Source organism: Mugil cephalus, chromosome 23 (assembly GCF_022458985.1).
Source record: "Mugil cephalus isolate CIBA_MC_2020 chromosome 23, CIBA_Mcephalus_1.1, whole genome shotgun sequence".
Taxonomy (NCBI): domain Eukaryota; kingdom Metazoa; phylum Chordata; class Actinopteri; order Mugiliformes; family Mugilidae; genus Mugil; species Mugil cephalus.
This window is the reverse complement of record NC_061792.1, coordinates 11,803,645-11,817,102: the sequence shown is the minus strand read 5'-3', so window position 1 is coordinate 11,817,102 and position 13,458 is coordinate 11,803,645. Positions and strand designations below refer to the sequence as shown.

At 43.5% G+C, this 13,458-nt stretch overlaps 1 protein-coding gene across 4 annotated transcripts in view; it reads right to left on the bottom strand.

Moving 5' to 3' along the window:
* The window catches only part of LOC125000873 (neural cell adhesion molecule 2-like), a 236,867-nt gene that overhangs the window by 25,169 nt on the left and 198,240 nt on the right, over positions 1-13,458 (bottom strand). For 2 of the 4 annotated variants that reach the window (XM_047576614.1, XM_047576615.1), the window contains exons 9-15: positions 10,184-10,334; positions 7,997-8,184; positions 6,943-7,039; positions 5,740-5,913; positions 2,801-2,920; positions 1,724-1,881; positions 199-373 (exon numbers count right to left, since the gene is read on the bottom strand). In XM_047576614.1, coding sequence (XP_047432570.1) covers positions 199-373; positions 1,724-1,881; positions 2,801-2,920; positions 5,740-5,913; positions 6,943-7,039; positions 7,997-8,184; positions 10,184-10,334 — 1,063 coding nt within the window. The remainder of the gene's footprint in view (positions 1-198; positions 374-1,723; positions 1,882-2,800; positions 2,921-5,739; positions 5,914-6,942; positions 7,040-7,996; positions 8,185-10,183; positions 10,335-13,458) is intronic. The other 2 variants (XM_047576616.1, XM_047576617.1) reach the window with 1 other exon arrangement.

The following is a 13,458-nucleotide window of genomic DNA, read 5'->3' as shown; positions in this document are numbered from 1 at the left end:
CTACGAGGCCCGCTGCGTTTTGAGGCCTGCTTTATCTCGACTGGAACATTTTGCCCCTTGTTATCGCCAACGCTATCGCCGCTGTTTCAGTGAATGTGTTTTTTTATGGGGATTTACAAAAAGGCTTTTAGTGCCACCTGGAAGCAGGCAAGCAAATGAGAGGGAAAAAAAAAAAGTTTTCCTTTATCATGCTTTTACCTGTAATGTCGGGTTTCTGTGGCATGAAGAACTGATAGAAGGTGGGCTCTGACAGGCCTTTGACGTTGCGCGCTGTGATTTCCACCTCGTATCTCGTGTTCCACTGCAGCGGCTGCAGCATGGCGAAGTCGTTCGCCCCTGGAACCAGCTTGGTCATCCACTGCTCTTCTTTATCCTGGAGGACGGTAAAGGAAAATGGGTAAATATGCTGTATATCGCCTACGTAGAGGGAGCTGCAAGGAGATTCCTTTGTGGCCCCCCCACACCCGTTCTTTACATCATACTTCCTTCCCTTTCCTTCCTCTGTTTTCACTTTCAGACCAATTGCCAACAAAAGGAGATCTGTACATTGAAGAGGTGCCAGGTGCACCATGAACCATTCCAGGCTCCTTGGCACCTGTTTTCTCCGGAGGAACAATGAAAATGGACGGAGTCAAAGTCCAGGAGTGATGGTTTCTGTTTTGCTAACCTGTAATGTGTTTGTGTTCCTCTGCTGCTGCCGCTTCCCCCAGTGAAACACAGAGCTGGTCGCTCGGACACATTAGCAATGAGGAGATAGCAGATCTGAACCAGCGCAAATCCACTCAGCCCCCTGGGGGAGATTTCCCTACTCTGCCCCTCCACCCCGGCCTCGTCTCAGTCGCTCCCGCCTTACTTAGCTTTCGCTTAAAATACAAGATTCGAGAGCTCAACGGTGTCCACTTAGCCACCGACGCATACGTTAAACTCAAGCAAGTGAGTCATACACGCTCCACTTGAGAGGAAGACCAGTGACAGCATGGAACATAAAGGAAAATCTATTTATTACGCAAGCAACAGAAACTTGAAAACTGAAAAAAGGCTCTTAACTGGATGTCCTCTTTTTTGTTCCTCCTTCAAATAAATAAATGACTCGTTCTCAGATATCGCAGCATCAATGAAGTCGCCCCGAAAGAATGATTATACAATCAGCGTGCAGCAGCAATTAAAGATTCAACCAAAAAAGTTAGTTAGAAAGGCTATTTTAAACTAACTGGCCTTCCCTTGGAGAAGGAATAACCAGAGAGGCTTAATTTCATTCTTGTCCTGAAAAAACATTTGGATATGAGGTTTGATATTTTTCCTATAATAACCTTTTTTTTTTTTTCGTTTAAGCATATACCGTGAAAATATCCAACAATGTGTTTCAGACTCCCCCAGTCTCTCTTCGTCAGTCTCCGAGCTCAACCATTTCCTCCTTAAGCCTTTTGAAAATGCATCACGTACGAACATCTTTCAAATAATGATGATAAAAAATAAAAAAAATCCCCAAACAGCTTGCAGGTGTAGTTTCTGGAAAACAAACTTTTGTTCGGGGACTACTTTCAGCGGCGGATTAACACATGTTTGATCCAAAACTAAGCGTATACAGGAGGAGAACGGCTTCTCTGTTCATCATAAGAGGATTAACGGAAGGAGCGGGCTGCAAAATTGTAAAATATTGAATCATGCAAGTTTCATCCTTTATCCCCCCCCCCACTCTCTTTTCACTTTAACTGTGCCGTACCTGGACTTGACTCTGGCCGTTCTTTGGCCTACTCACAGTCTTGTACTTGACGATGTACTCCACGATGGGCATCCCTCCGTCGTCCTGCTTGACCAGCCCCAGCCGGTACGCCTTGCCCATCCCTCTCTGCCCGTGGACGGCCGGCGGACTTGGCTCACCTGAGATAAGCAGAGAGAGGGGGGCGGCTTCATCGTGGATGCAAAACAATGCATCTTTGTGTGTGAGGGGAAAAGCGTGTGTGTGTCCCTGAGTGAAGCGGGGGAGCAGGTGGCAACATGAGATATGAGATAAGGATGCAGAACAAGCAGAGAGAGGGTTTAAAGCTGAATTAAATTCATATTACAAGGTAACTCCCACTGCCTGGTTGTAATTAATGTTGACTGGAGGTTTTTATTATTCACTGTATTTTACTAATTGGCTCTTCTTCCTAACATTCATTCATTCTCAGTAGCTGCACTGCCGTAGAATATTAAAAGTGGGAAATCTTTTTTTTTTTTCTTTCCGTGGCCTTGCCTGGATTTACAGCAATCCTGCAGTGCCAGATTTCTCAAATAAATAAAAATCTTATCGCAGTACATAATTTTTAACGCGGCGGCTTTATATCAAAGCGCAAGTGCGACGGGATCTATTTCTGGCCCCAATAATCTCAATTCATATCAATGAAAAATGAAGAGGTTGTAACCGTCTCCAGGATAAACATGCCAGAGTTTCACAAGAGGAGCATTATCTCTGTCACGTCTTCATTATAGTTTATGGAATCTAAGCATCTAACATAGCTGTTTTATCTATTTCTTGGTATTTTTTCTGTGTAATTATTTCCTGAATATAATCATTAACTAGGAAGTGCCAATCGCCAATAATTAACCCAGTCTAAGTGCTATAAATCTATGAAATCTAGTAATTAATTAAGGTGATTACGACAGGATTTAATTTCATATATAAGTATCTAAATGGAAGTTTAAATTGTTCTGAAGCTGTCTGGTTCAAAGCTTATCAAGATGAGCTCTTATTTCACAGAAAGTGTCATGAAATGGGACAGAGAACGGAGGCGTGGTGTAAGGAAGGAGGAATACTTACGGATCGGTAGAGTCTGGAAGGACTCCGTGTGGCTGAACTCGCCCTGGCCCTTTCCGTTGACGGCTGCCACTCGAACCTCGTACGTCGTGTTGGGCTCCAGTCCGGTCAGCACCACTGTGGCTGCAGAGACACAAGACCAGAAATACAGGCAACCTGTGAAGGTCCTCAGTCATCCAGGTCACGGTATATCCAAACAAAGGCAACCACACTTGTTGGGTTCCATAATGACATATCACCCAAGGTGCTTCTTCAGTTCCATATGGAACATCTGTGTTGCTCCTACACAATGGCTGCCTTGATTATCCATATATATATATATATAGTCAATACAGTCCATTCAGAGCAGTGGTTACACACACACAAATGGGCATGTGAATGATGGAAAGTGTTGAAAACAAGCTTTGAGGCCAGGCAGAGACAGTAGGGAGGAGAGAGATACTAGGATATAAAGGATGAATAGGGTCAGTGAAAAATGTATTAATTGTAGAAGCATTAATAGGAACAAAGGACTTAGGTGTGAATGGATAACTGTAAGCAGTGAAAACCGGATAGGTTGATTAGAAACATGCAGCTCTATGGATTAGAAACATACAGCTCTAAAGTTAAGAAACACGCACCTCTACAGATTAGAAACATGCAGCTCTACAGACTAGAAACATGCAGCTCTACAGTTCAGAAACATGCAGCTTTATGGATTAGAAACATACAGCCCTACAGTTAAGAAACATACAGCTCTACAGATTAGAAACATGCAGCTCTACAGATTAGAAACATGCACCTCTACAGTTCAGAAACATGCAGCTCTAGAGATTAGAAACATGCAGCTCTACAGATTAGAAACATGCACCTCTACAGTTCAGAAACATGCAGCTCTACAAATTAGAAACATGCAGCTCTACAGTTCAGAAACTTGCAGCTATACAGATTAGAAACATGCAGTTCTACTTATTATCTCTAGTCTTGGGTTAAATATAAATAAAGATACATATAAAGATATACTGCATCTGTAAAAGGCATCTGCGATGCATCCATTCATGGCATTGACTCTCACTATAAAACCTTTATCTGTATTCACAGAAAATAACTTCGCTGCAGGACTCCATTAACAGTAAATACTATGAGATAATTTAGAAATGAACGTACAACAAACTCACAGTAAATGATTTGTTCAAAGACTGTGCGACTCCGGTTAAATCACAGTAAATTGTTGTAAATATTATGAATGCTGTGATGACTGCGAACACTCTGTGCTGTACTCGTACTGTAAATTACAACAGTTATAGAAGAAAACAGAGAATCCCATTATCACGCAGATTCCTATTTCACTTCGAATGACCGGAGCCTATTTGCATAACCTTCGACGTTCATGAAAGCCAATAGAGAGTTGGTAGTGTAATGAGTTTGAGTGAAAGTTGTTGTTTTTCATCAGTTTGCACAAATTAAATACTTGAGCGGTAATAGGTGCATTTGCAGTTCTTTAGTCCTGGAACTGAAAACAAATTCTGCAATTTGCAGCCGTACCCGGCCATAAGCAGACATTTCAATTTGGGAAAACGCATTCAAATGAAACGAGTCTGGGAGTCTCATTATATAGAGGAGCTTATTACGTAAGGATCTTCAGCCTGGGCTATCTGAAGTAGCTCTATGACTATGAGATACCACTTAGAGGCTTGTAATTATCCGGACAATTTAAATATTTTAGTCATAATTTTGAATATAACTGAAAATAGTCTGAATGAGTTCCGTTCCTTTGTTAATCACGGTTCTTTTCCTCTACATGTTCACTGTTGAAGTGCTGCCTCCTGATTGGTATTCAGCTCACTGGATCTACATACTGTAATTGACTCTGAAATGAGGGATATTAGTGATAAGCCCTTCAGGTTTGTCGGACCTGCTTATCACCCAACCATTCGTCCTCTGGCTCCCATTTTCCATCCATCCATCCTTCACGTCGCGGTGTACTTTCCACCAACAGGCTCAGAAATCAATTTGGAGTCGTATAGCATACAAGGAGGAGGAGCTCGCTCTTTTCAGCTCAGGCAGGGTCTGGCACTCTCCCCACAAGGTGTTTGACTTTCGTCATGACCCGACAACATCTCTGGGCCAAGGCTTTGAAGGATCGCACGGCAGATCATGCGGCACGGCCTCTACTCACGCTTGATTGGTGTCACCTTAAGTGTTAGGGATATCAGCTGAGGCCAGATGATAGCATGTTAATCTGGCACGGGCCAGTTTTGACTGGTGGTAAGTCTGAAACCGTGCGGCAAAATTAGAAAACCAAAGTATTCCTATGACTCATCTGTAACTATGCGCATATATACATCACTGTAGAACTGGTTTATGGTGGGCTCTGATCACAGCGGGGTCATTAAATGTATAATTCATCATGTGAGCGGGAGAATTTTAATTCATGCAGCAAAGAAAAGAAAAATAGTTCAGAGCGTGCTGACTGAAACCCATTTATATTTAAAGAAGGGTCGTTTTTAGATCCCAAAAAACACAAAATGTGACCTTTTAAGGACATTTGACAAGTATGCTTGGATAAAAGAGATAATTTGAAGAAACTTTGCAAGCTTTAGCCACTTCACAACAAATTGCATCTTTTATATTTTATTATTTTACTTTCAGCCACTGGTTTCTACTCAGAATCCACCACAGAAAACATTTTTATAGGGACTCATTCATTCTAGTTAGGGTAAAGTCTGCTCATCTCAACTGGAGTCTAAAAAAAAAAAAAAAAAAAAAACTCAGAAGGTGAGTATTTGTTCCACGGGTCATAAAGTGTATAACATGAATGAAGATCACTGGTAATAATCACTGCCTTTCACCTGCACGTATACTAGGTTAACAAATCTTAAACTGTCCGTGAAATGAGAATATGAGTAGGTGCCTCAGCCGTGAAACCTTTGTTAAGAAATGAAAATACAACAGACACTCACTCTGGACGCTGTGTGACTTGACGTCCCTCCAGTCCTGTGAGCCCACCTCCTTGTACTGGACCAGGTAGTAGCTGATGGGGACGCCGCCGTGAGAGTCCGGCTTCATGAACGTGACGGTCGCCAGGCGCTGGGAGACGGCCGACAGGCGAACCGAGTACGGATTCGATGGTACGTCTTAAAAAAACAAAACAAAAAAACATAGCAAATTTGACCAGTTGAATTTGGTATGCCACTAAAACCACAAACAACAGCCTCCTTATGGTACTTCCTGGTCCTTCAGTTTAAAAAAACGATGCATGAAAAGGTTGCACACTTGTAGCTATAAAGACACATTTTGTGATATTCTGAACCATACATACGCCCTGGCGTTTTATGCAATATTAACCAAGGATAAAAAGGCTGCAGACAGAACTCGCTCAGCCTTCAACCCATTATATCACAACTAAAGGTAGACATTATTGCTATAATAACTCTAGGCCATGAAAGGCAATTTAATTCACATCTCATTCTGAAAGCTGGGGAATCACTTTTATTCTTTTTCTTCCTTTCTTTTTTTTTGCTTTAGTATTTTGCGCATTCAAAAACAGCTTCATTCACTAAAAACCTACTCACGCGCCAACATGTTTCGAGTAGATTTTACTCAAGGTTCAGCTTTGTGGTCAGAGTGACATAATTTCAGTTGATAACAGCAACTGTTACAGCAGCTTCGCCGCGTTGTCTCTGTGCACTTGTGCAGAATGTAAGAGTCGGAACAACTTGCAAAACACAGTTCTCCTGCAAGATTACATATCAGGTCAGCTTTTTGCTCACTACTTTTCCCCTTAGCTGGAGCAATTCAATCTGCACTAAAGATAATTGGACTGCACTATTGTGTATTAGGCCAAGCTACCGTAAATTAGGGGGTACTTCAGTAAATAGCGAGGGGGTATGGTAAATCAGCCAGCACTATTTGAGATTAGGCTAGGCTGAATAGGGGTTGGGACTTGTAGTGGAATTTATCTTCCTGAGAATTGCAAATAAGGCCATTACCATTAGTAGAGAGGTAGAGGGTTACAAAGTAGTTGAATGGTTGGAGTTACCGTGAGAGCAGCAATTCAAAAAGGTGTGAGGTCCCTGACTCCACATATTCTGGATGTGAAATTAAGTCGCCGATCTCATTAGGAAGAGGGGGGCCACACAACAGAGGCAGCTCTGCAGACTCACCTGCCTGGGCCAGGATGAACTCCTGGTATCGAACTCCGATGTTGTTCCTGGCGGTGCAGTTGTAGCGGCCAAAATCTCTGTCGGACATAGGAGTCACCTAGATACAAAAATATCGTTAATCACTTTAAATTAATTGATATTAAAACTGCTACTAAATGACCACTATGAACGATCGTGAGTATTCCGTTGACCTCCATTGAATAAGGGTCAAATTGAAACCTTTGTTCACAGTCCAAAATCCATTTGCAAGCATACAAAAAAAACAAAAAAACTACTACTAAATGACCAATACCATAACCCCTGCACACTGCCTGCTGAGAGGATCAAACACTGGCTTCTGGACATCAGCTCAAATAGTGTATGTTTTTATTGGGAGTTGGTGGAGGCCAAAAAATGGAGCTGAAAAGACATTTCAAAAAATCAGCTGGAAAATCAGTGAGATGCCCTTTTGGAGGAATATTCCCATTACTACAGAGACCTTCATAGAGATTATGTCAGTAAAGATCAGATCATATTGACTTCACTATGAATTGTCATGAGTATTCCATTGACCTCCACTGAAAAAGGGTGCCAGCTGAAAGTGAAACCTGAACGAGTAAAAACTAATTTACAACCACGTGTCACAATAAAATAGAATTTTATAATTGGATATCTCATTTAGATTTCTTTCTACCATGATGTCTATTTGTTGACAGTCCAAAATCCATTTACAGGCATACAAAAAACATAAACATGTTTGATTTAAAAAAATAATGATAAAACTGCTACTAAATGACCAATACCATTTTGCAGTGACATGTCATAATTAAATAAGAGATAAATAATTAGAATTTTGTAATGTGATATCTCACTTAGATTTCTTTCTACCACAATTTCTTTTTTGTTGACAGTTTCATTTACAGGCATACAAAAAAAAAAAAAGGCCAATTCTTAGATTTAAAACGCAGGATGAGGTTCATTTTGTTTGATATCAACAAAAGTGTAATGTTAAAACTGTTGGGGAGCCTTTTGTGTCATGATTTGTAATCGCTACTAATTTATGATTTGAACCTACCTCCAGCACAGACTTGCCCTGCGCACTGTGCACCCGTATATTGGGGGTTCCCTCCGGTGAGATGGTGAGCCGCTCTCTCCTCCACAGCATGGTGGCAGTCGGGTTGGACATCACATCGCAGCTTATGTTCACTGGATTCCCCTCCCATGAATAATAAATGGTGTGGTTGGTCAGGAACTTTGGTATATCTGTCCGAGACAAAGCAGCGTTGTATTTCTTTCACACCTGCCTCGCAGCTTTTTCACCGTGGATGGAATTTGTGGTAGCCAATTAGACCGCTCGAAGAAAAGGATGGATGATCACAGGCAAAAGACAGAAAAAAAAATTGCTGAGGCTTAACACACAAACTTCTAAAAGGGATAAAAAAAGTACTTCATTAATGCTTCAAACTTCACTGTTAAAAAGAAAAACTTTAATTGAAACCATCTTATGCTGCTGCAGAAGGAAGGAAGGTCTCAATTATGATCATCTCCTCCAAGAATTAGAATAAAGGGATAGAAGCTCATTTGCCCCAGCAAATAGAAAGGGCAGTAATGGACGTTTGCAGAGGCGAGGCGTTGTGTGGATCTCTTTTGGCCCAGTCAGCCCAGCTCAGTCAGAGAGGCATTATGGTTGTTTTATGCTCGCTTGCAGGATTCCATTAAAGAGATTGATGCCTGGCTCTCTGTCACAGCCGAGGACGTGTTATCCCCCCGCAGCCTGCAGTGACTTAGTAAATGAGTTCATTAGTTCGGTGGCAATGGCTGGCTCAGCCCCGCCACGCTCACTCTCGAGGCAGAGCGGGAGTCGAGTCTGGGAGCCGGTTGTTAGCTGAGGCTCCGGCAAAATCCGTTTACAGCATTGTGACAGCAACTTTGCTTTATGCATGCATGAAGAGTGGGCGCACGCATGTGAGTGTTGTTTTTCTACATGAAGATGCCATCAGCTTCTGCCAAGATGTCAACTTTTCAAGAACTATGCAAAATAAGTTTTGAAGGAAATCCATGAACCCAATAGTCACCTCAGCCAGAGGAGCAGAAAATTGGATTCCACTTGACAACAAAGATACAGCATTCATTCTTTCCTGGCTGTCTCTCTGAATATATTTGTTTGTCTTGTTGCTTTCCGCTGAGCTTCAAGGTGAACTTGAATAAAAAAGAAATAAAAAAAAAAAGAAACCACTTTTTATTGGTCTAGTTCAGGCAACAGAACCACTCTCATAATGAACCTAATCATTCCGAAGCCAGAATGGAGATCTTTGCTTCAGAGCTCATTAAGCAGGGGGAGAGCCCGCCCCAAATAACCCCAAACAACCAGCACTGAGGAATGGGCGCGCTCACCGGTAAGTAGGGGAGCTGTCAGCAGGAGAAAACGAAAAGGCAATGCATGATATCCCCCCCTGCTAATTAACCCTTCTGGAGGCGGTGCATGTGTGGCGGGGTGGGTGCAGCGGCTTTGAGAGGGGCGAGTTGTTTGTCCTCAGAAAGAAAAACAGAAAAGAATTATTAGAACAAAGCCTGGGCTGAACTTTTGAACTCCCTTCGACGTTGCGAAGAATTCGCATGTTTCCTTCTCCTTGTCGGCTGCTTGAAAGCGTGTGTTGAATTTTCACAGATTCATCAAATGCAGCGAGAGGAGGGGTGGAAGGGTTACGCGAGGTTGCCAGGACTGCTTCTTCAATTTGCTCACAGACAGTGTTACACAACTTGTTGCTTGGGTATCTCCAGCTCCTCCTGAACTCCATGATTAGACCTCTGCAGAGGAGGTGGGATCTAAAGCCAGGATTGGGGCTTTTCTGCGTTAGATCTCCGCAGTAGCCTTAAACTCTGCGACATAGCCTGCGCCCTGCAACTGAACAACAGCGGTGATGGGTCCAAAATTCATCTCCTTGGTCACGTCTCTGAGCGCCCTACAATCATGGGAAAGAACCCTTCCATCTACTCAGACGTCTTCTCTCTTTTGCAAGTTGCTGTGATTACACTTATAGGAACGGTTGCTCAACATTTATTAGCTTCAACTCCAACATGAACCATCCAGTTCCGACTGCCACTGATTGAAGTACCCAGAGAAACAGCCTGGTATGGTGCAGGAGTATAAACCACTCCAGGACAAAGTCCGACCGATTGGATTTGACCAACCGCTCTACGAGAAAAACCTCAAAGTCCGACTGCCTTCACTTGTAGCTTCGATTGATCAGACGACACTTACACTCAATGTCCAGGAACATGCTCTTCTGATGGCCTCCGATCCTGCTGAGCGCCTCGCAGTCAAATCGACCCAGGTCGGCGAGCCTCACGCCGCTGATGGTCAGCACAGACTTGCCGTGACGACCTCGGACTTCAAACCGCCCGTCTTGGCTCTAAAGACACAAACACAGCTCACGATTAACTTTCAGGGCACATATTAATCTGTCTGTGATTAAGCCCTCCTATGGTTATAAGGCAGAAAGGGTTTCGAAATCACTGGAGAGATGTATATCACAACTTGAGTCTGGTAAAACGACTGATACAGAGGATAACATACTTCTGCGTGCATGTGGATAGTCCTTCGAGTGGCCTGGCATCTCTTTGCTTGAGCATAATCAGTTCCCATTGGAGAGACTTCAGATCATTAGAAGTTTTGTATTTGGGGTACATTCGGGCTAAGAAATCCATAGCCGTGGGGTTAATTCGTATTTATCAGATTCACTAGTCAGGGCTGAACACAATCAAAGTTTATCTGTGACACACATATGATTGCGATTACGATCACACATGAAGTCCAGAAAGTCTTCGGAGAGCTCTGTCGCCCGAGCAATTTACAAAAAAAAGTTCTCCGTCCAACTTCTGCCGACAGTGACAGCCCCCTTGATCCATTTTGACCCCTCCCTCGCAGGCAACCATCACTTGTCAAGCAGAGTCAGGGTTAACGCAATAAACTGTCGATTTATTACAAGGTCATTACATCTGTATGAAGACAGATGGTATCAATTTGAAGCAACGGGTCAATTACGGCAGACGAAGCTATCGCGCCAGTAATCGACATTCCCTCGTAATGAGAAAAAACACCCCAGGAGCATCCTGGTTGCAGACATGATACGTCTACAGCCTTCAGACTGTTGCCACCAGATAACCTCCCTGACCCTCAACAAACTACTTTTCGGCGGAACTGCCCGGTTGATGCAATATCACCCCACATGACCGCAGCTTCAAGATTTGAAGGTCACACACAAAAGAATTTCATTTTGTTGATAATTTCCCAAAGCAAATTTCCGACTGATGGCAAAAAAGGAAGTAATTTTGGATGATAGACATATTTTTGCTTCATGGTTTCTACCTCCTATGAATATGTCATGAAGAAAGAAGCTGGCTGATGGTATTTATGTGCAGACACGTCCACAATAAACCGCCTTAGTTGTGTTCTTATTCTTCACAGAGGCTGATAGCGCTGTAGGGTGTTTTTAATCTGACTCGTTCCAAACTCTTGAAGCCTCTGTGAACAAAAAGACACGACTATCAAAGACAGCGATGATGGCGCTGCCGAGTGACGCTGAGATGGAAAGGCTCGGTCTCTGCTTGTGTTCTTACAAAGCCACGGCACGACCGCGACCTCTGGATGACTCAGACCATCACAAGTTTGCTTCTCCTACTTTGTTGCCTTCTAATTAGTCAATTAAGTCAACTCAAATAAACAGCTTTAACCGAGTAAAAATAGATCAGAAGTTATTTAGCTCAAGGCTTCAGAGTTAATGTAGGATTGCACTTAAATTACTTGTTTCTCAATCTGTACTTCAGATAAAGACGTTAGAACAAGAAAAAGCTTGGGCTTTTATGCCCGCGTTGCATCGTCTCGGGACAGATTGTGTTTTAGTTGGCGTTGCCGATTGCCGACTGCTCATGCTAACTACCAGCTTTTTATTCAGTCCATACATGATTATGCAGAGCGCCGCAGGAACCTGTTCTTATTGTACACGAGTAATTACATGGGTCAAAAGGAATCTCTTGACACGGTTATTGTTCTTTTTCTGAGATTTACAAGAAATACCTGACATGTGTCTGCGCACACATGAGTAATTACAATGTCAACGGGGGCCAGCGGCCTATTAGCTTAGCATAAATGTGAAGACAACTAGCATGGTTCCGTCCAAACCAGACGTACCACCCCGTCTTGTTCCCGTACGATCACTGGGCAACCAGGTCCTGCGACATGTTGGTGATTAATTACTTCACATTAGCATCTCTAACAGTCTGGATACTTTCAGTCTCCGATGCTAAGCTACATTGTCTGGGTATATACTTGAAAATCTAATATTTATTCATATGATACCACTTTCTGGAGTGCTCACCCCTCCTCTTGAGCTCAGGAGAGTTGTGTTTTCACTGCCAACTCCTTGCAGGACATCTGTATTCCCTCTACTTGTCCCTTTGCATATTTAAGTCTGTGTACTGGAGTGTACAGGCTGCACACCTCCTGTATAGATTTCCCCGGGAAATCAATGCACATCCAGCCCTTTCTAATGCCCTCCTGCCACTCCCCCCCGCTTCCCCCCTCGCCTCAGTTAATACTCATTATGTGTCTAAGCCTCATAAGCCTCGACCGCGGAGCCCCCCTCTTCTGATTCACACTCTCTTTATGTTGCAGCTCGCAGGCTGCTTCAGCATCACCCCGTTCAGAATGGCTTGTCTTCGCTCTTATCGTCGCAGCGATATCAGCCAATGAGGTGGAGCGTCTTTTAAAGGATGGGCTCTGGTCTCTTTGTGCTGCCACTGCAGACTCCGCTTGTTTGCCTTCGCCAGCTGAGGTCAATGGGATTGGGAGCGTGTGTATTGAATGGGAATGCTGAGGATGGGAGGGTGGAGACGGGCGAAGCAGGGGCGTTAGGAAATCTTTCTAGGAGGGAGCTTCTGAGTCAGGAAATTACTCCCCAACCTCCCCCCTCACGGCCAGCTGATAGGGTCCATGTCTGGAGACGAACTCGGGCCCCCGAATAGCGCAGCCTCTTTGATATGTGGCTCATCCGAAACGGCCACGGGCGCACACATGCGTGATGCAAAAAGTGAAAGCTCACCGCGGAAGAGTGCGCACAGACGAAAGAGAAAGAGATGAGGAAGTTGAGGGAATTAAGGAAGAATCCGGGGGAGGGATGAAAGGGTGAGCAGGTAAGTAAAAGAAGTGCAGAAATATATTAAATTTTGTCTCCATCTGTTCCATAAGAACTCAAAAAAAAAAATGAGATCGTGTCTGCGCCGAACGCACGAAGCCCAATCTGAAATACAATCTCTCGAATGGGATTCAGGACTGTACCAGTGTTATTTCAGTCCAATTGTTGGAGAATTTTCAGATATTAAAAATGTCAGCTGTAAATGTCAGCCGGCCCGGAAACACACTCCAGTCTAATTCTGGCAAGAGTAGCCTATTCTAACAGTTGGGAGTTGGGGGGCGTGGACGCAGGGTCTTCGTGTTTGCAGCACTCCAACGATTATCAGATCACCTCAGCCTCGTAA